Here is a 25,741-nt window from a genome sequence, read left to right as displayed (position 1 = left end):
AACCTAGGAAGATAAGACTCCTAAACCCAGTCCAGTAATTGTCACACTATAAAGTGCAAATAAAACGTCTTGTTGATCCTTATTTTAATGTAATTCAGGGTCTAATTGTTTATGTTTATATTCCTAGCCGTGCAAGTTTCTGCTAGATGCTGTGTTTGCTAAAGGAATGACTGTACGGCAATCAAAAGAGGAGTTAATTCCTCAGCTCAGGGAGCAATGTGGTTTAGAGCTCAGTATTGACAGGTAAAGTAAAATTACAGTGTCATCAGCAATTTGAAGAAAGACAGTGTGGTCAATTGATATGGATTGGTATAATTTTCTAAAACTAGAAGAATTTTAAATTCCTGTACCATTCAGAATTTTAGTACTGCAGATTAATAGAACTAAGCAAAAGTATTAGCATTTGTTTGAACTTCCTCTGTAGGATACTAAATTTGATGTCTTGAGAGCTTTTCATTATATTTTCCCAAAATTTTAATGAATAACCATTTGACTTTTGTGTTTGAACATAGTTCATTTTTCTTTGATGTGTCAGATTCATGTCATTTTTTTTCAAGTTAAGAATTTCAAAGTATAATAGTTTAAAATGTCTTATCACATTTGTAGGTTTCGTCTAAGGAAAAAAACATGGAAGAATCCTGGCACTGTCTTTTTGGATTATCATATTTATGAAGAAGATATTAATATTTCCAGCAACTGGGAGGTTTTCCTTGAAGTTCTTGATGGTATTATCAATATTTTTGTGGAGAAATATCAGGAATTCTCTAGAAATAATCGAAGTTATCATTTTTTCAAATAATGAGTTTCTTCTGTCTCTTCTCTGGGCATCATTTGCCTTTTAAATATTTCTTCTTTTCTCTAATTTTAAGAATATGAATTCTTCCTTTCAGGGAAGTTGCAATTTCAAAGTTGTATTTTTAGTACCTTTTACAGAAAGTAAAAGTTTCTTAGCCATGTTTGTTATTTAGTCTCTTTTTTCATTGTGACTTGTTTTGAGGCTGTGGTATTAATGATTTTTCAGAGATTTTGAGAACAGTGACAATATTAGTTTTCTAGGCTGGTACAAAGTACTACAAATTGGGTGGCTTAAACAACAGAAATTTATTTTCTCACAGTTTCGGAGGCTAGAAGTCTGAGATCAAGGTGTTGTCAGGGTTGGTTCCTTCTGTGGGCTGTGAGGGAGAATTTGCTCCATGCTTCTCTCCTAGCTTCTGGTGGTTTGTTGGCAGTCTTTGGTGTTCCTTGGCTTATAGATGCATCCTCCTGATCTCTGCCTTCATCTTCACATCATGTTCTCTGTGCGGGCTTTCCTATCTGTGTCCTGATTTCCCATATTATAAGGACCCTAGTCATATTGGATTAGTACCCACTTTAATGATCTCATTTTAACTTGATTACCATTGTAACGACCCTATTTCCAAATAAGGTCACATTCTGAGGTACTGAAGTTCAGGACTTCAACATGTCTTTTGGTGGGGGACATAATTCAACCCATAACAATGTAACAGTGACCTAGAAGAGCAGTTCTGTTTGTCACACCTCCTGGTTTTAATTATCAACATTGGTACATTTTAATCTAATGTTTTTTGGAAGAGTTAGTGGGGGAAAAGTTGGCTTTTAGGAGATATAAAGGGAAACAACTAGTTCTATATTCTTTTGTGACTTTGCTGTTGCTTAGAAAGTTTTTGATTTTCCTTTTCTTTTTCCATAGAAATTAAAATATCATAAGTTCTGGATATTTTTATGTAAGATTATGATAGCTTTCAGAGGGTTCAATAATACTAACACCTCACCTATTTCAGGTCTAATTTGGTTTAAATTTCAATGTTTGAATTCTGATTAAGTGACAAGTTAAGTGGGGAGACAAGGAATAACCAGGACGCCATCTACCATGATTTGTAAGCAAGTGCTCCAGATTGTAATTCCTTCTCTGAGTATCTGGGACCTGAGAGAGTAATCACTGTTTCTGGGTAGGCCAAGAAGAGATGAAGGACATAGATGTCACCCTTATTAGGACGGAGTATATATTAGCAGAGATGGATTAGCCAGAACATGTCTCTGGATAGTAGGTCCTTACATCAGTATCATTTCAGTATATATTTTAGCATCGAAATACTTGAGTAAGATATGTCATGTGATTAAATCTAAGAAACATTTATTGACCTGTAATTTGCCAGACATTGCTGACCCTTGGTGCTATAAAAATGAATAAAGACCAGTGATTGCCCTCCAGATGCACAGTGTATGGGAGAGCCAGAACTACAAACCTGTAATTCCAAAATGATAGGTGTTAAGGACCAAATCAGTACAGTTGGCTCTTGTGTACATCAAAGAGAAAGGTGACAGCTGAGCTGGGTTTTGAAGAATCAGTAAGTTTGGGAGTAAATGAAAAGAGAAGGATTAATGATAGCTTGAGTGAAAAAAGAAGATAAACTTAAAGCTATTTGATTATGATTTTAGATTGTGGGGTAGAAGCCAACAGAGGAACAAAGATCATAGATGCAAAGAAGAGAGTAATTGGTCGAGCAGTGTCCAGCAGGAGTCAGAGGGAGTGGAATTAGGAGTACTGGTGGAAGGAGAGCTTGCAGGGGTTAGCGATTATCTTCTGAGACTTGGGGGAAGAGAATAAATATTTTATTCTCAAAAAATCCTTGGGATAATTGGTTTCTTTTATGCCCACTTTTTCTTTTTTATATTTATTTATTTATTTGGCTGCGCCGGGTCTTAGTTGCAGCATGCAGGATCTTTAGTTGTGGCATGTGGGATCTAGTTCCCTGACCAGGGATTGAACCTGGGCCCCCTTCTTTGGGAGCACAGAGTCTCAACCACTGGACCACCAGGGAGGTCCCCATGCCCACTTTTTAAGAATAACACTTGAAGTAAATCTTTTTGTTTAGTCAGGCAGTACAAGAAAAGGCAAATTATGAATCATTAGAGTAAATAGAATGATGGCCTAATCTTGCATATTAGGGGCAGAGAAGATGAAATCCATGTCACAACTCGCAGTTTTGTCAAGACGGTGGAGGCCTTCAGAGATGAAGTTGGATCCCTTCCAGGAGGTTGTGTTGGAAAGCAGTAGTGTTGATGAGTTGCGAGAGAAGGTAAGTTCATTTTAAAGAAAATGAACTAACATACATTTTTCTCTGTGGTGCATAAGAGACACCCTAGGAAGTGAGTGCCAGACACTGATGCAGCAACCTGTCTTTGTCTCTGTCACACATTGTGCCACACTACTCTTGTTTCTTAGGGCTGCTGATGCTTTGAAAAATTACCTTGGCTTCTGGCCATCCAGAAGTGAACCACCACTTTCTGTTACTTGGACCAACTTTGCCTTAAGTAGTTAGGATTAGTTAGAGGCACTAGAGTAAATTGCTGTATATGCTTAAAACCCAAATGAGGTAGAATCGAGTAGAGAACCCAGATGAAGATGTCTTCTGCATTTTTCATTTTAAAGGTGGGAATTCTAAGGATCTCTGGAGAAAGGGTGAATTATTCATAAGTGGTACTAGGACGGATGGCAGTTTGGGGAAAAATTTATTTCCATATTTCACACCAAACACAAAAATAAATTCTAAATAAGTTAAATTTATATTTTAAAATATAGTAAAATGATAAATGTTCTAGGTGAAAATATTGAGAATATTTTTATAATCCCAGAGAGGGAAAAATATTTGTAAGTATAATACCAAAAGCCAAAAAAGAAAAGATAGACAACATAAAAGTTTAAATCTTCTGCACAGTACCCCCCAACTGCCAAAAAAATATTTTTAAAGCAACCCATAAAGCTAAAAAACAATGGAAAAATATTCGAAACATATGTGAAACATGATGTCCAAATTTAAAAGGAGCTACAAATTAATAATCTGGACAGTCTAATTTTAAAATAAGCAAAGAACATGAATAGGCAATTCATAGAAGAAGAAATACAAGTTAAAATAATAACAACACTTTTTACCTCTTAAATTGGTGAAGATTTAGAATATAAAAAAATACCTAGAGTCATCATGGTTTGGGGAAAATGCAATATCATACACCTTTGATAAGTGGTTACATTGTTACATTTTTTTCAGGGTTCAGCTTGGCATTGTTTATCAACATTTCAGATGTGCAATTCTACATCTAAGAAATATTTGCAGAAATATGCAAAGAGATATTTATGGAGATACATATTATAGCATTGTAACTGGGAAAACCTAAAAACACGCTCAGTGTCCATCAATAGGAAATACAATGGTATATTTTTCAACTATTGAAGAGAATGAGGTTACTCGGTATCCTATTCTTATATAGAGACTATATAAAGTTATTATATAGATATATAAAACTGTTTATGAAATGTATTTATAAATGTGTGTATGTAGTTTATATATGCATAGGAAAGGTCTGAAAGGAATATACTAAATTGATATTTCTGAGACATGGTGTTTGCAGGTAGACAGAGGAGAGAATTCCACTTCCTGCTTTTTAAAAAATTTTTATCAAACATGTTACTTCTTTGAACAAAAAATCAAGGTATGTCTGTGCTTATGAGGTTAAAGGAAAATAACTTCTCAGCAAATTTACTTTTTAGATGAACTCATGTAAAATGTTTCCTTTTACAGCTTTGTGAAATCAGTGGAATTCCTTTAGAAGATATTGAATTTGCCAAGGTAAGGCCCTGAGAATGTTTAAATCTGGGTACTAGGGCTCAATAAACATGGCTAATGGTGTCATTTATTCATTCATTCTTTTCTCCTTAGGGTAGAGGAACTTTTCCCTGTGATATTTCTGTCCTTGATATTCATCAGGATTTGGACTGGAATCCTAAAGTTTCTACCCTGAATGTCTGGCCTCTTTATATCTGTGATGATGGTGCAGTCATATTTTATAGGTAACATTCACAATGTTTTGGTTATTTCTAGTGATACCACATTTTTGTTGTGCATCTTGTTTTTCATAAATAGCTTTACAATTGTTATGATATAGAGCAGCCCTGACCAGTGCAAGCCATTTATTACATTCTGAAATTCCTAGTAGCCACATTTTAAAAAGTAGAATGGTGAAATTATTTTAATAAAGTATTTCTAACCCAGTACATCCAAAATATTATCATTACAACATGTAAACAATATAAAAATCATTTACAAGATATTTTACATTATTTTTCGTATAGTAAGTCTCCGAAATATTGTATATTTATTATACTTGCCTCCCATGTCAATTTGGAGCAGACATATCTCAATAGGCACACATGGCTAGTGGCTGCCGGATCAGACATTACAGATATAGAGGGAAAAGAATAGTCATTGGAGGCTGGCAGATATGTGTTCAGATTTAGCGTTGTTATTTACCTAGATCCTCATCTGTAAAATGGCAACAATGATTTCAACCTTGCAGGATTTTATGAGAATTAGGAACTATTGCATTTTAAAAAACTGGCCTAGTGCCTGTTATAAATAGATGTTCAATAAATGATAGCCATTATTATACTAATAGTAACATGGAAATTATTCTTTGCCATTTTTCGAAGTGAGTGCCATGTTAATATAATAAACACATTAGAAATCTAGGATATCTTAATATATGAGGTTATTTAACTTCAGTGGTGATAATCAGATTTCATTTTCTCACTGAGCAGCTTTAGAGCATTTAAGCATAAATTAAAGGAGACAGATGGCTCTGCTGGTCTAATATGTCATTAATATTTTAAACGTAGGGATAAAACAGAAGAATTAATGGAGTTGACAGATGAGCAAAGAAATGAACTGATGAAAAAAGAAAGCAGTCGACTCCAGAAGACGGGACATCGTGTAACGTACTCACCTCGGAAAGAAAAAGCACTAAAAATATATCTGGATGGAGCACCAAATAAAGATCTGACTCAAGACTGACTCTGCTAGTGTAGCATTTTCCCTGGGGGATTTTGGTTTTAATTAGACGGTTCACTGCTACTGTGTAGTGTGCCATTATAGCCGGACGTGGTTAGGGGTAACCCAGTGATACCAGCACTGATTGGACTGCCCTTCACCAATCAGAAGCTCAGTGCCCAATGGGCCACTGTTTTGACTTGGAATCATGTTGTGCACTATAGTCAAATGTACTGTAAAGTGAAAAGGGATGTGCAAAAAAATAAAAACAAAAAGCAAAACCTGCTACTAGAAAAGGGGAAAGGGGAATGAGTAAACTTCTTTTCTTGCAGACAGATGTGCACATAGCCGCTAGTCAAACCAGCCTCAAACAGGATGCTCATAGCTTAATAATAAAAGCTGTGCAAAGGCCATGAATGAATGAATTTCTGTTTATTTCACTGATACACACATTACCTCATTGACAATTCGGAAGTAAATGCAACGTGTGTTGACTCTTGGAAAGCAGCAAAAATAGGAGCAGAAGAAAGAAATTCTTAGAACCAGCCGTAACCCAGTAAAGAATCGTGAAGTTGTGTTTTTATTTTGTTTTCTTTTTTTCGAAGTATTAAGAACATTATTCTAGATCATCAAAACATTTCCTTAGACCACTCCCAGCAGGTGGCAGCTCAAAATTGCTGCAATACTGTAATTATAACTGATTGTACGTTAAGTTATGGAGGTAGAGAATTCATTTCACTCATTCATTCAGCATGTAAATAAAATTGATCCTATTGAGTTATCATAATTGCAGTTCAGCTATTTCCCATGGTTATTCATTTCACATATCATTCATGATGTACATTTGTGTACATTGAGAAGTATAGCAGTTTATGTAAATGTAACCCTCAGTGGGGTTCCTCAGTGCTGGGTCCCATACGATTGTATTTGCCCTTGTTAATGAGGTTTTTCTGTTCAGCGGCTTCGATTTTTTCCTTTTTTACATTTATTTTGAAGATTTACTCCAAGTTTGAATCTTCTAAAACCCTTTTAAGTCCCACTTTAATTTTTGGAGTTGATACATAGTTACATGTAGTTTAACTTTGGGGAAACAACATCGTTTTGAATAAACTTGCTAGTAAGTCAGGTCATGACACAGGCTAATGCAGTCAACATGATTTCATTGCAAAGTCTATTCGAATCGGCAAGTTTTTGCTCTGCTAAATGCAACTATTCAATGAACATAATTCTACGTAAATTTTGAAAATGCCATCTAATTTATAAAAAAATCAATAAAAAGGTTTTGGTAAAACTTTTTCATGCCAGATGCTGTTTACAACAATGAACATGCCAATAAAACATTTGTTCATTCTGTTGTGTTATTTTGGTCATTAAACTTTTGTGGATGAAGAATCCGGGTTCAGAAGAGATTTGTTTTCTTTAAATACCACATTTTGTAATGTATATTGAATAATTATCTCATCTCTGTGGTAACGTATGTTTACAGTAAAGTTCTCATAAGAGAGATGAAAAGATGTTAATATTTAACTTTGGAGGATCCTGTCGATATTTCAGAGTCGAAATTTTACCCTTTTTTTCCTTTTAAGAAAAAATTAGAAAATAGTGTTAGCAAATGTTGGTTGCAGTTTGAATATAATGATTGAGAGTTCCATAATATCTTAAAAGTCCCTACGAGGGGAAAAAATTTTTTTCTAAGACATGTTTCTCACTAATTTTTATTCCATATAAACTCTGTAGCATTCTGCTAAATTTGATGGCGGTAGTGTTCTGGGTTTGCATTAGTGGAATTGGTGGTGTTCTCAGAGGAAAACTTGAAGCATTTGTGATGAGTTGTTTTTTCAGATCATTTCGATTTTCTGATGTAACATGACAGCTCTTTGGTTCTGATGCAGGCCAGCTTCCTTGGGATATAGGGGTCAGTAAATGTGCTTTCTGCTTTCAAGGACTGACTGTGGAGCAGAGGAGGCAGATTTGTAAGTAAAATGGGTTTGGGGCCGTGTTTGGTTTGGTTTAGTGTCCCTATAAGAGGAAATGGTAGAATCTTCATACCTGCTCCTCATTCTGTGCCTTCTGCCCTTTTTATTGTTTGTTTCGTGTTTGCTGTTTCTAATTGCAGGTGTATTACAAATACCAAGGGTAAAGAAAATATATATTTCATTATGGAAAAGAAAAAGTTAAAGCTTCTTGCTCTTCAGTGCCTGATAGAGAACACAATGTTGCACTTGAATAATTTCAGTAAAGGGGGTGGTGATTTCAAAGTGGATTTGTGGCAGTGGGAACAGTAATTTGCGGGAAAGAGATTAATGTGTCAACCTCCCCCAGACTCAGAGAAACAAGTGAGCACCTGTAAGCCAAAGGGCACATTAACTGTGTGTTCCCAGGCCTGGGGCAGTGGAACCTGGTGATCACTCATCTGCTGAATCTTCTGAGTCTGAGGCAGGCCACATGCAATAAAGAGTGACCCGTGTTCCCCATGGGTCATGCCAAGGTTTTGAAGAGTTTTTACTGTGGGGAAGATGAGTTTGTGTCAGCCAGGGACGCCCTGTGAGAACCAAGTACCTACATATCTAAGGCAGGTGCTGAAGGTCAGGGGTCCATTTTGGTGAAGAAGCCAGAGCTATGGTTTCAGGACTCTGCCTTGTTTATTTAGCTGGTCTGTGCAGTGTTTATTTAGCTGGTCTGAACAGAGGTTTGCTAGATGAACGTCTACTTCTCAAACGAAGTGTAAGTAAGTGATAGTAACCATGACAAGATAAAAAGAGTGAGGGACGGAGCCCTATACTAACTACACAGTGTTTGGTAATCTCTTTTGTAATGGAATGGAAAGTACTTTAAAACTCTTGAGAAAACAGAAAGTACTTTAAAATTCTGAGGAAACGGGGGTGAACTATGCCACAGCTAGAAAACAATCAAGTAGGCAGGCTACACTGTTAGGAATGATATCTAGGCGGAGAGAGGAGACAGCTATAAACTTCCAACGTGGTCTGAGGTAGAGTGCACAGCATCAGAGCACTGCAGTGTTATTACTAAATCTGGAAGTGACCTGTGAATGTATGGAATACAATAAAATCTTTTATTCTGATTCATTCGCTAGTATTTCCTTTTCAATTGGCTGTTTTCCTTCTGAATTTTGTCCCTTTGTTCAGCATCAAGACCCTAACCAGCTCTTGCACTTGTGACTTGCAAATTGTAGTCTAGAGTATATGGAATAGAAGATAATCTGAATTAGCAAGTTTTTTGTTTGCTAAATAAAAGTATTCCATCTAAACAATTCTGTGTAATTTTTGCAAAACGAATCAATATTTTGGTCACTAGCAGTCAAAAGCCTTCTAGGGCCACAAATCCTTAAATCCAGTGCAAAATTGTGTGTATGTGTAGTTTTCTAGGGGTCTAGTAAATGCTTTTTAAATCAGGTTTGCAAAGGAATTCATGGTCCAAATAAAGCTTGTAGCCACGTAGGCTTGGTGTACATGAAGCTGGTGTACAGAAGATGCTCCTTCAATGTCGTTCGTATGGGGAAAGGGGTACTACGATCATTTGGTTAGATATAGTGTTAATTTTCAAAACGTGGCTTTCAGAAACAATGCTTGACAAAATCAAGAGTGCGTTAAATCATGTGTGTCTGTTTAGAAAAGAATGCGACAATCACTAGGGGCCAAGCTAGGAGGGCAAAAAAGTGTTAGGGAGGGATGTGCTCCCCCTTCCCCGTGATAGCACCACCACCTACCTCCCCCTCACCAGTTAACCTGCACAGGAGAAGCTGGTCTTTTGACTGGTCAGAGTCTGAGAATTTACCAGGCCAGGGGATTATTTGTGGACCCAGGAGCCCTGCCTTAAAGGTGAGTACCGTGCTCCCCCTCTGCTGCCTTTGCTCCCAACCTGCCCCTTCCCCCAGTATAGAGGGCACACTTCATGTTCAGCCTTATAATGCTTTAAGCAACCCACTGAATTAGAAGGTATCATCTTGTTGAGATACAAATAATGCAGTGGTTCTGTTTTTCCAGTAACTATGCCAACTGTTTTGTAGAATGCAGTTTCGCACTGGAAGCAGACTTTGGGGGCAACCCTATAAATTTTAAGGCACTTTGCATTATTCAAACAATCTGACCTTGTTGAAGTTTTTTAGCCATTTGATTTAAAGCGCCTCCCCCCACCACACGCACAGTGGCTGCTGGATGTGCCACTCTGCTTGGAGAGGGAAGGAGGCTATGGTCAGAGCCCTCACTCCCCACTGGCTCTTTTCCACACCAGCTCTATAGATGGTGGAAGAGGGAAAAGAGCAGCCTTCTGTTGGTGGTGGTGAGGTTACTGTCCCCTTTTTACCTGGTCACCATGAACTCTCGTAGAAGGTAAGACGCCCTACGGGTCCTACCAGGCAAAGATTCAACTCCAAACAACAGTGGTGGTTCCTTATGAAACTTGACTATCTTTTGCCGACTTCCTGCTGGCAAGGGACATTCCTCTGAAATGCGTACCACGTTATCCCATGATGCCCTGGTCCCCACCAAGTCTTCAACCCTTAACTGCATGTTTCTTCCATGGCCCTGTCTCTGGGGCTGTGGGTGCAGTAGGAATCTATCTTTGCATCTGCCCTCCTCCACCTCACTGCTCCATCCAGTCGTCTCTCCCTGATGCTCCTCCTTCCATGGTATTAGTGGCAAGTCAATGTGTCCACCTTCTACACAACCATCCCCCTTTGAGATGTCAATGGCTCCCATACAAATTTTATTTTTTATTGAAGTATAGTTGATTTATATTATGTTAATTACTGCTGTACAGCAAAGTGACTCAGTTATACAAATATATATACATTCATTTTCATTATGGTTTATCACAGGATATTGAATTTAGTTCCCTGTGCTATACAGTAGGACTTTTGTTGTTTATCCATTCTATATGTACCAGTTTACATCTGCTAACCCCAAACTCCCAATCCATCCTTCCCCACCTCCCTCCCCCTTGGTAACCATGAGTCTATTCTCTATGTCTGTGATTCTGTTTCTGTTTCATAGATAGGTTCATTTGTGTCATATTTTAGATTCCACATATAAGTGATACGGTATTTGTCTTTCTGACTTCACTTAGTATGATAATCTCTAGTTGCATCCATGTTGCTGCAAATGGCATATTTTTTATGGCTGAGTAGTATTCCATATGTACCACATCTTCTTTATCCATTCATCTGTCAATGGACATTTAGGTTGCTTCCATGTCTTGGCTATTGTAAATAGTGCTGCTGTGAACATAGGGGTGCATGTATCTTTTTGAATTATAGTTTTGTTCTGCATATATGCCCAGGAGTGGGATTGCTGGATCATACGGTAATTCTATTTTTAGTTTTCTGAGGAACCTTTGTACTGTTTTCCACAGTGGCTGCACCAACTTACATTCCCACCAACAGTGTAGGAGGGTTCCCTTTCTTCCACACCCTCTCCAGCATTTGTTATTTGTGAACTTTTTAATGATGGCCATTCTGACCGGTGGTACCTCACTGTAGTTTTGATTTGCATTTCTATAATAATTAGCAATGTTGAGCATCTTTTCATGTGCCTATTGGCCATCTGTATTTCTTCTTTGGAGAAATGTCTTTTCAGGTCTTCTGCCCATTTTTTTGATTGGGTTGTTTGTTTTTTTGTTGTTGAGTTGTCCCATCCAAATTTTATGAGTGTTTCTCTGAAAGTTCCTCCCATAGGTTTTAGCCAAAGGAATAAGTCTAATTTCCCCTGCCTCATAGGAGGTCAGACAGGGAAATAACCTGTTTTCCAAACACTGCCATCTCCCAAAAGGGGGTTTCTTACCACCTCTCTTGTCGTCTTTATATAGGGCAATTGAGTTGCTGCTGCTGCAGTGGCATCTCTCAGCAGCCCCTGTTATGAGGTGCCTAGCTACACAGCTGTCGGCCCTCTGACTTTGGAAACCCAATCTGGCTATCAAAACAATCTCTCATCTAGTTGCATTTCTTGACTCTCTGGAGGGGATGCACAAACTACAGGAATACTTAACTGCCCTTTATCCCATGCTTCCCTCCCACCACAGCAGGTCCCTGGCCTCTCCCTTCAGCTCTCATCCTTCTGCCCTGCACCCCTTTCTCCTGATTGTGTCAAAAGCGCAAAGAACCAGGCTAGGGAGGCTAGAAAAGCCAGACACTGTGAGGAGTAAAGGAAGGGAGCAGAAACAGAACATGAAGAGGGGAAGCTGGGAAGAGTCAGCAGCAATCATTTTTGTTCCATCACAGTCCTCTTCCAGTTTAGTCTAAGGCCCTGTGGGTGGACAAGCCAGCCACTCACCTGGGCGGAAGGTGGAGCTCAGACTTGGAGCCTGCACCACACACTCAAACACTTCATTTTCTAATCTTGCTTTCCCATTGAGGGTGGGAAAGCGGGTGGGTTGGGATTCATAAAGCTGCATGTTGTTCCCCTCTTAGTTGTTTCTGGTTTCAAACAACAAAGACTAACAGCAACTTTATCTGTCATATTCCTGGTTTACTTTAGAAGGAGTCCAGAAATAGTTGACAGAAGGGCTGCTTTCCTCCTCAGCGTCATCAAGGACTCAGGCGTTTATCCTTCTGAGGTACGTAGAATAACAGCCCACAAAAGATGTCCATATCCCAAACCCCAGACCCTCTGAATATTTACCTTACATGGCAAAAGGGACAGCAGATATGATAAAGATTAAGGACTTTGCCATGGGAAGATTATTCTGGATTATATATGAGTCACTGGAAGTGAAAAACCTTTCCCAGCTGCAGAGATGGCACCAAAAGACCCAACCTGTTAATGCTGGCTTTGAAGATGAAGGGGGCCATGAGCCACAGAAAGAAAGCAACCTCTAGAGGCTAAAAAGGGCAAGGATGTGGTTTCTTCCCCAGAGCCTCCAAGAAGGCAGCCCTGCTGATGGCCTTGATCTTGATCACATGATCCCAAGATGGCTGCTGCAGCACCAAATGTCACATCCCAAACACCTGTGCTCAAAGGCAGGCAACCAGGGAAGGGGGTGGAGGGTGGGGATATACTTCCTGTAGGCCTCTTTCCTTTTGTCACTCAGGTAAAAAACCCTTCCCAGAAACTCTTTGGCAGCCTTCCCCTTACATTTCCAGGGCCCGGACTGGGTCATGTGGCCATCTCTAGCTGCAAGGGGGGGCTGGGAAAGCAAGTGTCCAGCTTTTTCAGCCTCTGTGATGGTGGGAGAAGCGCAAGGAAAGAGGGCTGGGATTAGCTGTCAGGTAATTGAAATGACAGCATCTACTGTGGCTTCCTTGGCAGGAACTCCAGATCTCGGGAAGGGCAGGCAGGAAGATGCAAGTACCAAAGTCCACCTAACCTTTACGATATTCCACTTAGAACCGTGAGTAGAGGAGCTACACCAGCATCTATATGTGAATTTCAGCCAAGAATTTTGCCAAGCCTCTCATGTTCTTTTTGTGGCTATGATGACAAAGTAGAACAGGATAATATACCTGCATATAAGCTCCATGAGAAAGTGACCTAGTTTTTATGTCATGTACTACTGTCTCCCTGGCACCTAACGTAGGGCCTGACATTTAGTAGGTGCTCAGTAAGTTTCTGGATGAAATTTCAGCCTCTTCGCCAAACACTCAAATTTACCTTGCCTTCCAGCCACTATGAATTACTTGCAGTTCCCCCTATATACCATCCCTCCTCCTTGCCTCCCTCCCTCTGCCTGTAGCCCAGAATGCCCTTTCCTATTCCTTCTGTCCTCCTGATATACTATCATCTTGGAAAGCCAGTTCCCATGCCAGCTCTCCCAAGCCACGTGCTCCTTCGAGGATCCTGTAACGCTCTGTTCAGATATAGGGTTGACTGCTTTCATTTTGCCAGTGCTGTGTTTAGTGTATCTCCCTCATTAGGCTGTGATGCTTTCAGGGTAGGACCCTATCTGGATCAACTTGGTACCCCTAGTGCATATCACAGCACCTGGTTCTGAGTAAATATCTGTTGAGTAATAAAGATGTAGAGTGGTCCTGATGATTCTGGACATTGAAAACAGCTAATTTTAAGAGATAAACATCAGTATATCCTGAGCATACTGTACTAGATATTGTTTTGACTTCTAGCTCTATCACTTAATCTTTTTGAGTATCCATTTCTTCATCTGTTAAATGAAGAAAATATTCATGGGTTCAATGAAGATTGAATTCATATGGGTAGACTGTCTAATCTGGTGTCTATCAGTCACCCAGCTGACCTTCATATATAGTAGTTTATTATTATGGATTATTATGGTCACTGAAGATCTTACTGTGTTTGGCCCAGAACTGCATTTGATTAAAGAAGCCTCCCCAGAAAAGAGGCATACACATTCCATTTACTCTTTCAGAGACAATGAAGCACTGACACTCTTAAGGACTAATTCCCATCCCAAAATGGTTAACATTTCTAAAATATTTTGATGCTAAAAGAGGTGTGCTTCCATTGTCTGGAAAATGTGCTTTATGGAAGAACTTTTTATTTTCTTTTTGGACAATGCAGGTCATTTCTATTTTATGTTTTCTGGCTGAAAGGAATGTTTTCAAAGTCAAAAGGAAAAAGAAGTCCAAGAGCTACAAAAGAGTAGTTTAAGTGATTTATGCTTGATTTCTAAATGCAACATGTGTTTATACATAATTTAAAACTTGAAGAAAGCATGCTTGTACAATTGTGTGTGACTTTAACATTTAATAACTCTGAATACGTGATAGAAACAGTCCATGACACTTGAAAATATCATTTATGGAACAGCATACAATTCAGTGCTCTTAGCCTGGATATTACAACCATATTTCACAAAGTCTTGCTTGGCTCGATTTTCTCCATGCAGTCAATATGGTCTTCAGTTGCTGGTAAGTGATTTTGCAAATTTCATTTATAATCCTGGCCCTAAGATTACCTAAGTACTGTTTCTGGCACATTAACTTACATATTATGCTCCGGTCATGTGTACCTTCAAAGTTACTGATATAACTGACTGCCACAGGGGATAGTGTCAATACCTCTGTCTCCACTGGAGTGATGGCCACCCACACTGGGGAGAACGCTGTTTTTCTAACAAACAGCAGAACTTTAATCTTACAGGGATGTGTGAACTAGTTTGACCTTAGTTCCAGGTGTGCCTCAAAAAAAAATCTCATTCTTCATCCTCGTAGCGGGTACTTTAGGTGGCACTGAGGCTGGTGGGGAGAGCACTGGGCTTGGAATCACACCTGGGTGACATCCTGCTCTGGTCTTCACTAGCTGTGTGACTTGGCAAAGCCACTTGACATCTCTGAGCCTCCGAGATCCTGGCAGACGGGGAGACCAATGCCCCCTTCACCAGGCTGTGGTGAGAGGACATGACACTGCTGCCCTGGCACAGAGGTAGGAGCTGAGTAACCCTGCTGAGAGGATGAATGCAGGTAACGTGGAGTGAGAACGTTTAACCTGCAGCAGCTGAGGGCAGCGCTTGCCTGTGCCCATGGGGAGAATGGCATGAAAGATTCACTTGTTGCATTTTCGCAGGTTTACGTTTGCAAAGCAGGGCATTCTTCTCCACATGTTTGAGAGTCAACATTACCCCAAAACCCATCGTGGGGAAATTCTGCATTCTTTTCCATCCCCTCCCCTCCAACTATTCTCGAGGCAATGTCACACAAAACGAAACGTGCCGTCTGCCAACCAGCAGAGGCGAAGCAGCCAATACTTTGGACCAGTTTAGCAGCCCTATTCTACCTTCAGCCTCCCACACCCTGGTCTTCCCCGACACCAGAATTGTGGTGCATGGGGGAGGGGGTGGGTGCTGGGCAAGGGTGCAGCCCCTCATGTGGTTTTAAGCCAGAGGGGAAAATGTACTGGGAAGAGGCCACGGAAAAAAAGCCTGGTGAGCTCACACCTAGGGACACAGCTGGGGAAATAAATTAACTACTTCTGTTGCATGTCTACCCACAGAACAGGCCTGGGTCTAAATCTCCTCTCCCTCCAGCAGCTCCGAAGCGGCCCCGAGCTCCCTGAGAGCCATTTCCACTGACAGGCTCCTCTCCAGGTTCTCCAGCTCCCGGCGCACCTCCTCGATGAAGCCGCCGTCTTCATACTCATCAGGGACGTCTCTGGGCACCAGGTTCGCTCCGTCCTCATCGCCGCCCCCGACGAAGGTGGGCTTGCACACATACACCAGGCTGTGGCTGTGGAGGGAGGGACGGGGGCGAGGCCCAGGCCCCCAAACTGAGGCCCTGCCCTCTGCACAAGCCCAGCTCACCTTCACGGCACCTCCTCTAACATCCTGCCTTAAAGCAGATGCTGAGGGAGGGTCACCTTTGGAGAATGTGCACCAAGGTGAGCTCCCCCACGTCGAGCCACAGGTCTGTCCTCCTGTCACGGACCCTCTCTGGCAGCCCTGAGGACTTGGCGGTCTGAGAGTTTACAGCCCCCTGCCCACCTGGGCCCCCAGGCAGCAGCAGCCCCTGCTGCACCTATGGGGAGCCCTGGGCCTTGTGGGCCAGGGCCAGGGTTCTGTCTGTTTCCCCAGCCACCCTGGATCCTGCTGGGAGAGAAGGCAGAGCAGCGGCTGCTGAGTGAGATGCGCACGGAGAACTTAGCCTCTGAGCAGGCCTGGTGCTTCACGTCTCTCCACGGCCTCTACTCTGCTGGCCACTCTCCCGGCTGCCCTCCTACCTCTCTGACTGCACCTTCTCAGTCTCCTCTGCTCTTTCATTGTGATGCGCCTGGGCTCCCTCCACACCCAGTCTTTCTTAACGTCATCTACTGAGGAGGCTTCAACCCTCACACAGATGAACCCAAATCTGTACCCCTGGCCACACCTCCTGAGCCCTAGTCCTATAGATCCGCTATTGGACCCTCCATCTGGAAGACCCAAGGACACCTCCAACTAAACCTACCTTAAATTAAATCCACATCTTCCCCCCACCCTGCTCCTGCTCCTGGGTCCCCACTGGGTGGCACCTCATTTGCTCTCAGCCCCCGACAGAAAGGGCAAGTGAGACCTCACCTATGAGGCTGGCAGAGGAGGCCACTGGCACACGGGCATCGGTCCAAAGCTCCATCAGGCTCCAGCTCCCAGGTGATGAGATCCAAAAGCCGGCTGGCAGGGTCGTGGCAGAGCTCACCCTCCACGGGCAGGGGTGTGCACACAGGAAACAACAGACCTGGAACCAGTTGAGGGTTACCCCTGTACCAGGCAGGCAGGCAGGCACCAAAGGAAGGAGCAGAGAAATGGGGTGCAGCCCCCCAGCTTCCACCCTGAACCCCAAAGTGGAGGTTGGGATTGAAGAGGTGGAATGGTAGGAAACCAGAATGATGGCATGGGCTCAGGAGGGAACAAGCCGGGAGGGCTGGAGCAGTTAGGGAGGACTGCCTGGAAGGGGTGGTCTTGTGCTGGGTTTTGAGGCCAGAGGTATGGAGAAATTAAGAGTAGAAAAAGGCACTGAAGTTTTTTTTGGAGGGGCAGGAATTATTATTACAAAACATGTTTTCAAAGAGAAAAAATCTGGAAGGATATAGATAAGACCTTTGCTTATCTGTATCTTCCAGTTTTCCTACACTGAAAATGTATTATTTGTATAATTAAAAAATGAAAGTAACTATGTTTATATATATATGGGCTGGTGAGAAAGGTTGGGACAGCAAGATTCCCAGATGGGCCAAGGAGTAGAGAGAAAAGGAGGACAGGTAAGCTGGACCCGGCCGAGGTCTTGGAAGGCCAACTGAGGAGTGGAATTGAAGTGACAGGACAGGAGCAACCGCAGCTCCCAGAGGAATGATACCCAGGGAGCCATGTCCTTGAGGAAAATTGCTGGGGCAGCAGGTACCAGGTGGACTAGGGCTTGAGGGAGGGGTTAAGGGACGGTTTCAGAAACACCCGTGGATAGGGAGAGCACCTGAGCAGACCTCACCTGGGAAGGGCAGTGAGAATGAGAGATGGGAGTAGAAGGGGGCCACTCTCAGGAAAGCGGACCAGGGCCAGGTGCTACCCTGAGGCCTGGGGAATGGGTGGAGTGTGATGGGGAGGGGGTGCCCTCATCCCACGCATCTGGGGGTATTCCTCCCTCCTTGGGCTCATGCATCCTGAAGGAATTTAATTTCCAGGCATCACAGGAGGAAAAGAAAAAGAGTGAGACAGAGAGCTGGTCTTCAGTCCCGGGAAGAAGTTGCGGTGCTGGGACACATACCAATGAGCATCGGGGACCCTGCCTAGGAGGAGGTCCCTGAAAAGGTGTGGTTGGCATGGACGGGGCCCCAGGAGGCCCAGTGTGCTAGAGCTTGGGACAGGGCTTGTCCTGCCCCCAGAGGGGAGTCCACCCACCTCTCTGGAAGGCACAGCACAGCCCCGGCTGGCAGTCCCTCTGGTTGTCACAGATGGTCCCGTTGCCGCCTTTGGTGGCCGTTCTGGTGCAGTGACCCCAGACGCACAGCTGGTCTCCACAACACTCGCTGTCCCGGGTGCAGAGCTGCAGCAGGGAGGGAAAACACAGGCGGCTCACGGACGTGAGGGAGCCCAGCCTGTCCCTGCCCCCAATCCAGAAGCCTGGAGACAGTGCAGGTCGGCTACCCCACATCCTCCTACTATAGACAGGAGGAAACCGAGCTCCTTGGTCTGGGGGTGTCTTAGGGAAGTCAAGGGGGTGGAGATGGGAGCTGGGCAGGAAACATGACACCTGGGGGAGTCCTACACAGCTTGAGATTTTATAAAGGATGGTTGCATCTTTTCGGTTCCCCCCCAGACTTGGCTTTGCCTCCTTTCCATTAGGTCCCTAATTAACGGTCAGGAAGGAAGATGGCTTATGGCCCACAGACGCAGGCAGCGGCGTGAATCTGATCAGCTGATTAAATTAAGGCCCAAGCCTGGACAGCCACAGGGACAGGAGGGCACTGGGTGCCTTGGACCTGGGGTCGCACGTGTGGAGTGGTGGCACCGAGCAGGCCAGGAGCTGCCTAACCACAGGTGGGGCCAGGCAGGGCGGCAAGAAGCCCTCTATTTTCCAAACTTGTTATCGTGCTGTGTTATTGCCTTAATAATGAAAAGGACCAGAAAAGCCCATATATGGCTTTGGCTAAAACATCTGTTGGGCAGAGGGAGTGTCGCTCTTCCCCGGCTTCCCGCTTCTCTGTGGAACCTCCATCTGGAACATGCTCTGGCTTCTTCCTGGGCCTCCTTCTGCCCTCTCTGAGCAGACTGGGAGAAAGATCTGGGGCGTGGGTTGCCCCTTCCCTGCCCAAGGGCTGCCGTGGTGTTGCCGGCTGCATCTACTGGGATGGTTTTCCCCAGGGAAGGGGCAGGGTAGGGCCTCCTCTGTCCTCCCTCTGCATCTCTCGTATCTGTGAGGCAGGCACTGGGGCCAGAAGCCACTGGGCGGGTAGGGTGACAGCAGGTCTGCAGATGGCTTCTGGTCACCCCAGGAGTCAGCCCCACTGGGCACCATGGACTGGCTGTTCCAAGCGTGGACACGGTGGGGCCCCATAGGAGGCTTCCAGGAAGCCCAGCTGAGAACTGGGGGCCACTGGCCTCCCCCAGGTCCCCTTTTCTGGGCCCCCATGGCCCTGGCGCTGCAGCTCTGGGGGCCTCTGGGCACACTCACTGTCTGCTGGTCCCGGCACGGCTGGCAGGAGTACTCGAAGCTGGAAAACTGGCAGTACCTGCCAGGCCCACAGTCCTCATCAATGATGCACTCCTGGGAGGGAGGGGAGGGGAGGAGAGGAGAGGGGAGGGGAAGAGGGAGCAGCTTCATCAGTGAAAGGCAGATCAGCTGACCCGCGGTGCCCTGGAAGGGCCAAGCCCCACTTTATCCCGAAGTCTTAGCCCACAGGAATGGCCTCCAGACTCCTCTTACACCCAGGCGGCCCGCCGGGCTCTCTCACTTCAGCATCCACTCCCTCCAGGCTGGCGGGGGCCCTCACCCACCCCGCACGCCCGGGCTTCTGCCCTGCAGGATGCCACACCCAGTGCACACAATCGAGTCTGCGTGCAGCCCTCCCCCTCACACACCCGGGATGGGAGCACAGAGACTCAGCCATTCTTCAAGGAGGAGCAGATGGATTTAATAAGAAGAGCTAATGAGTTCCAGGCCCAGGTGGCTGCACAGGAAGGGCTGGGGTCCAGGCCCAGTAGGGCCCTGCTGACAGTGAAGGAAAAGTGCTGCAGAGGCTGTGCAGCTGGGGGGCTGTCGGGGGGCCTCCTGGGGGTCCTGGTCTGGGGTCCAGGGCTGCCTGGCAAAGGCAGCTGCCAGCTTTGAAACCCGAGGAGGGTGCAGCTGGCACTCAGCCCTCCAGCCCAGGTGCCTTCTCATGGCTGCCAGCCCTGCTCGGCCGGACAAATGGAGGAGAAAGGGAGAGAAGGGATCTGTCCACCCCAAGGCCCAGAAAAGGGAGGCCACTGCAGCCCGGCCATGGTCACCCGTCACTGGCAAGAGCAGGGCTGCTTTAGCTCCGGGCCTGCTGTCAGGCTCCGGCCTGGGAATTGGCAGCTTCAGAGGGAGAGGAGGGCAGCAGAGGCGAGAGGCATAAGATCCACCACTGACAACCCGTCATGGTGCCAGCCCCGGCGGGCTCAACGTCCCCGGTCTACCTCGTGGCTTCCCCAGCAAGCAGCAGGGAGGGATTACTTTCCCCATGCTATCAACCTGGAAACTGAGGCTCAGAGAGGCCAAGGGGGCCCCCCAAGATAGAACAGCTATTCAGGGTAGGGGGACCCTCTCCACCACCAGCCCTTGGCTGAGGGGGCCTAGGGCTCCAGATGTGGCCGTCAGGGACCCACGGATGAGAAACTCTCCTGAGGCAGGTGTTCTGGGGCCCCAGCAAACCTTATGGGAGGGTCTGGGGGAGGGAGGGACCTGCCTCCCCGCTCTGACCTGGGCATGCTCCATGCTGAAAGCAGGTGTGGAGCCGGACCCAGAAAGGCCTGGATGCGCAAGCCCTGGCCTAAGTGGCCTGGGCTGGTCCCTCCCTCTGCTCTGTGAGCTGAGGCACCAGTGCTAATGGGTATGGACAGGAGACTGTGAACGGGGTCTTCTAGGGACCCCCAGGGCCAGAGCATGTGTGTAGGCCTGGGGGTCAGCAGGGAGGCTCTGGCCAGGTAGCCTAGGGAATGAAGCTTTGTCCCTGGGAAGTGACAGGTGTCCCCAGGCCAACACTGCAGGCCTAAGAAGATGGGTATTTGGTTCAGGGCAGCTGCAGGCTTGGCCTCTGCATAGGACTGTTGCAACTCCCGCCCGGCACTGACCCCCAGCCTGGCATACCTCAGAGCATGCGGTCATGCTCTGTTCACCAAGCAAAGCTCACCCAGCCAGGAAGACCATCAGTCCCACTGGACACCATCTTCCAACAGCCCCTTTGAGCGATGACGGGGAAGAGGCCAACCTGGAGACGTGGTACCAGTCACCCCCGTGTGCCAGGCTCTGTGCTCACCAGGGGCTCCAGAAGGGACCAGGGCTGACACCCAGAACAAGTGAAAAGTAATTTAAATCTCTACTGTAACCTCTCAAAAAGTGTCCAAGGGTAACCAAGCAGGACCCAATGGGGCCTTCCTGGGACAGACCCTCACCCCCACCCCATGTCCTCCGCCTGCCTCTTGTTTGTAGAAAAACTTTAACCTCCTAGGCCTTCCCTGAGTTCTGAAGAAAAAATTTAATCAGAGAAGTGAGAAAATGCAGAACCAAAGGAAAACAGTCAAGCAAGACAAAACAGTGATAGTTTAGCCATTAAATATGTCCTTGAGCCGTTTTGCAGTTACTGAAACCCCCAGCAGGTGGAAGAAGTTAACTAGATGCTGATCACAAGCCCACGGACCCCAGGCAATTGGAACCAGAAGACTGATGATGTTGACTCCCAGTTACCTTCCCACCCATCAGAAGAATGTCCGCAAGCTCATCACGCACATGTGCAACTCTCTCCCTCAACCTGTCTTTAAAAACCCTTCCCTGAAAGCCATCGGGGAGTTGGGATCTTCTGAGCTTTACTCCTTGCTTGGCCTTGCAACAAACGCTGCACTTTCCTCACCACAACCCAGCATCAGAAGATCGGCTTTACCATGTGCAGGCAAGTGGACCCAAGTTTGATTCAGTAACAAAAGGAGAGCACACTGCCCACCACCCTGCAAGATGACCTAAAATTGCTCTTCTCTGTGTCTCCCCAGCGTCCCACGCATCTCGGCCCACGAGCCCCCTCCCACGACTCTGCCCGAAGTTTCCATCACCACAGCAGTGCAGCAGCTCAGCAAGTAGGGTCTACCCTCCCAAAAGGAATCGATCTTGTCCCTGTTCCCAACCCAGCAACCCTAAAAGGTCGGCTGTTTTTACTGGTGAGAAAAACTGAGTCTCAGAGGGGCGGAAGGGCTGCCCAAATCAGGGGCTGAGCTGGGGGCAGGGCACTCAGTCTGTGTGACCCCAGAGTCCATAATAGCCTGAGAAGCCGACAGGTTTTTAAGTAAAGCACTCAGCCACCACGCCTTCCTCGACACAGACTCAACTCAGCCAGTTAAGCCAGAAGCGTCCTGACATTTCTTCCAAAACAGAATAGCAAGAGCTTGGGGTGGTGGGGGCAGGAGGGAGGGAGTAGAGGGCCCACAGTTATCAAGGCCCTTCTCTGAACCCGGCCACATTTTGAAGCATTGGGATGCAAACGTGAATAGGAGAAGGCCTTTGCCCTCAAAGAATTTATCATTCAATTAAAAAAAAAAAAATGCAACCCAGCAGAAAAGAGAGAAGGGTATGAACAGACAACGTACAGCCAGTGAAACTGCTTTGTCTCTTCACGCAGAAAAGATATTCGAGGGGCTTCCCTGGTGGCGCAGTGGTTGAGAGTCTGCCTGCCAATGCATGGGACACGGGTTCGAGCCCTGGTCTGGGAGGATCCCACAGGCCGCAAAGCAACTGGGCCCGTAAGCAACAACTACTGAGCCTGCGCGTCTGGAGCTTGTGCTCCGCAACAAGAGAGGCTGCGACGGTGAGAGGCCCCCGCTCACCGCAACTAGAGAAAGCCCTCGCACAGAAATGAAGACCCAACACAGCCATAAATAAATAAATAAATAAATAAATAAAGATGTTCGATTTCACCAATAATCAAGAAAATGCAACTTAACAGAGCTGGATACCACGTTTTCACTTAGAACAGAAACAAGAAGTTTGATACTATCTGCAGTAGGCAGAATACTCCCCCCCTACCCCAATGTCCACACCCTCATCCCTGGAAGCTATGGACATGTCATGTTACATGGCAAGGGGACATTAAAGTCACAGGTGGAATTAAGGGTGTTAATTAGCTGACCTGACATAAGGAAAGAAGCCTGGATTTTCCAGGTGCACCCAGTGTAATGGTAAGGGGCTTTGCACGTGCCAGGGAGCAGCAGGGTCAGTGTCACGGCAATGCCACATGCAAAGACCCTCATCCCCAGTTATCCAGACCTAACTGGCTTTGACTATGGAAGGGCCATGGGCCAAGGATCAGTATTTCTCCTAGACCTTCCAGAAGGAGCCAATACTTTGATTTCAGTCCAATGAGACTCCTGTTGGACTTCTGATTTATGGAAATGTACGGTAATAAATTCCTGTTTTTAAACCACTAAATATATGGTAAGCTGTTACAGCAGCAATAGGAAACTAATACATTGCATAATATCCCAAGTTGGTAGGGATTTGAGAAACTGAGCATTGCCAGATGGCAGTTAGGGGGTAATTAAAGTTGAAGTAGATGTTCTTTGCAGGCAACTCATCAGCATCTATCAAAAATGTAAATGCATAGATCCTTTGACCCAGTAATTCCCCTTCCAGGTGGCTATCCTCAGAAACACTCATCCATATGTGCAAATATCCAAGTACAGGGATGTTTAAGGCTATACATCAGTATAATATTTGTAATCCAGAAATAATGGAAATGCCCAATAAGAGGGGACTGATTAAATTATTGTACAATCATTTCGTGGGAAAATGGCACCAGGCAGACATTAAAAAGAATGAGGTAGTTCTTTGCACTGTGATGTTTACAATCCATCAGTAAGTAAAACAAGCAAGTGAAAGAAGCATGTAATCTCACTCCTGTAGAGCAGAATAACAATACGTGTGACACGCGCCTGGACCCCGCACAGCGCCTGGCATGTGGGGGCACCTGATGGATACCGCTTAGTGGATGAAACCACTTGTATATTACTGGAGCAAACAGGCTAACAAAATGCTGACCGTTAGCATTGATCTGGGAACCAAAGCAAGAAAATATGCACATTCCATTAACTTGGCTTCTCATTCCCCAAGAATCCTGTAGACTTGGAATTTTTACTACATATTTCCCTTTCCAGATCTTTAAAAGATATGAGCTGTGGGGGCAGGGGCGGACTTCCCTGGTGGTCCAGGGGCTAAGAGCCCACGTTCCCAGTGCAGGGGGCCCGGGTTCGATCCCTGGTCAGGGAACTAGATCCCACACGCTGCAGCTAAGAGTTCACATGCCGCAACTAAAGATCCCACATGCTGCAACTAAAGATCCCGCAATGAAAATCCCACATGCCGCAACTAAGACCTGGGGCAGCCAAATAAATTAAATTAAAAAAAAAAAGATATGAGCTAAGAGCCCCTGCTGTTCACAATTCTCCATCAAGCAAAGAACAGCTTCATCCTCAGGAATATCTTCCTTTCCCTAAACTGACTCCTACGCAGAACAAAGCATTCCCTACAGAGTCACAGTGAAGCAATTCATTTTTTTCTAGGTATGGAAAAATTTTTGGCATGGAACCTTGCCAAACACTTCTGAAAAATCCAGATACACTAAAGCAATGGTTTCCTTTGCAGACATGTTTCTGCTACCTGCCAGGGGCTCTGGCAGGTTAGTTCAGCATGACTGACCCCCAGGAAAGCTCGGTGCTTCTTTGTTAACGGTCTGCCAGCTCGCTTACTGTGGATGTGCATTCCCAGCAGCTAGAAATGCTGGAGATGCTCTTTGAGAATTGTGATCATACTGGAAACCTTGGAACTTCAAAGTGTAAAGAACCCCTAGAGGCCAAAAGAGCAGAAACTGAATTCTGGTTTTGCCACTTCACAGCTGTGACCTATCTCACCGGGCTGTGAGAATGCCAAAAAATTTTTAAAAAAGAAAGAAAAGAAAAAAATGAAGGGCTCATGTGAGCACCACGGAGCAGGTGGGATGAGGTGCTGGGGTGAGATGACAAGCTGAGCCTACACCAGCTGCCCACGGTGTTCTGGCACCAGGCCCAGGCACGGCCGGGTCACTGCTGCCGCCACTCAGCACCAGTTCTCCTGACTCCCCCCAACGCGGGCCTTAGTACCCACACTTCCCAGATGTGGAAACTGAGATTTAAGGTGAAGGATCTGTCCAGAGTCACCCAGCCCAGACGTGGCGTTGCAAGTCCAAGCCAGTGGGTCTGACCCTAAGGACAGGATCCTTCCATCTCCCCTCCTGGGAGGATCACCTCTCTCCCTTCAGCGCCAACCAGTCCCCTGTGCCTCAGTCCCAGCTTAGCAGAGCCCGCCTGGGACGAGGCCACAGGCCCCACACATCCCCGGAGACTCAGGGCCAGGGCCACGGCCCGTGGGCATCTGGGCCTCAAAGCTGGGTCACTTAGAGCCAGCTTCTTCGGAGGCTCCCCGGTCCCGGCCACTCGCTGTCTGTCCCCACCCCTCCCTCCCATCCTGGTGGGGAAGGCTGACAAACAGCCCAGAGGCCTGCTGTCAGGACCGCAGCCATTCAGAGGACGGGGGTGGGGGGGTGGGGGGAGGCTTTGTTGTTCCGAGGACGGAGCTATGTTTAGAAGGCGCTCTGCACAGCACTCTGCTCAGAGGCCGGCGCGGAGGCGGGACCGGCAGGGAACACGCTGGAGATCTGGCAGGATGCTAGGCCGGGAAATGGCCCTGGCACTTCGACACTACCATGAAATACTGGAAAATGGCAAAGGAGCCATTCTGCGTCTTT

The 25,741-nt window shown here is 45.6% G+C and overlaps 2 protein-coding genes across 5 annotated transcripts in view; one reads left to right on the top strand and one right to left on the bottom strand.

Annotated features, from left to right (window-relative positions):
* The window catches only part of USP47 (ubiquitin specific peptidase 47), a 123,407-nt gene extending 114,479 nt beyond the window's left edge, over positions 1-8,928 (top strand). For all 4 annotated transcript variants that reach the window (XM_030831406.2, XM_070046142.1, XM_030831405.2 and 1 more), the window contains 6 exons: positions 128-243; positions 607-725; positions 2,971-3,101; positions 4,602-4,649; positions 4,740-4,870; positions 5,696-8,928. In XM_030831406.2, the coding sequence (XP_030687266.1) occupies positions 128-243; positions 607-725; positions 2,971-3,101; positions 4,602-4,649; positions 4,740-4,870; positions 5,696-5,870 (720 nt within the window). In that variant the 3' untranslated portion in view covers positions 5,871-8,928. The remainder of the gene's footprint in view (positions 1-127; positions 244-606; positions 726-2,970; positions 3,102-4,601; positions 4,650-4,739; positions 4,871-5,695) is intronic.
* Positions 8,929-14,416: 5,488 nt separating this feature from the next.
* The window catches only part of DKK3 (dickkopf WNT signaling pathway inhibitor 3), a 48,082-nt gene continuing 36,757 nt past the window's right edge, over positions 14,417-25,741 (bottom strand). Inside the window, exons 5-8 of the mRNA XM_030831410.3 lie at positions 19,411-19,503; positions 18,138-18,282; positions 16,824-16,980; positions 14,417-15,999 (exon numbers count right to left, since the gene is read on the bottom strand). Of these exons, the coding sequence (XP_030687270.1) occupies positions 15,780-15,999; positions 16,824-16,980; positions 18,138-18,282; positions 19,411-19,503 (615 nt within the window). The 3' untranslated portion in view covers positions 14,417-15,779. The remainder of the gene's footprint in view (positions 16,000-16,823; positions 16,981-18,137; positions 18,283-19,410; positions 19,504-25,741) is intronic.

This window comes from Globicephala melas, chromosome 8 (assembly GCF_963455315.2).
Source record: "Globicephala melas chromosome 8, mGloMel1.2, whole genome shotgun sequence".
NCBI lineage: Eukaryota > Metazoa > Chordata > Mammalia > Artiodactyla > Delphinidae > Globicephala > Globicephala melas.
The sequence above is the reverse complement of the archived record's forward strand: the minus strand, read 5'-3'. Positions and strand labels throughout refer to the sequence as shown.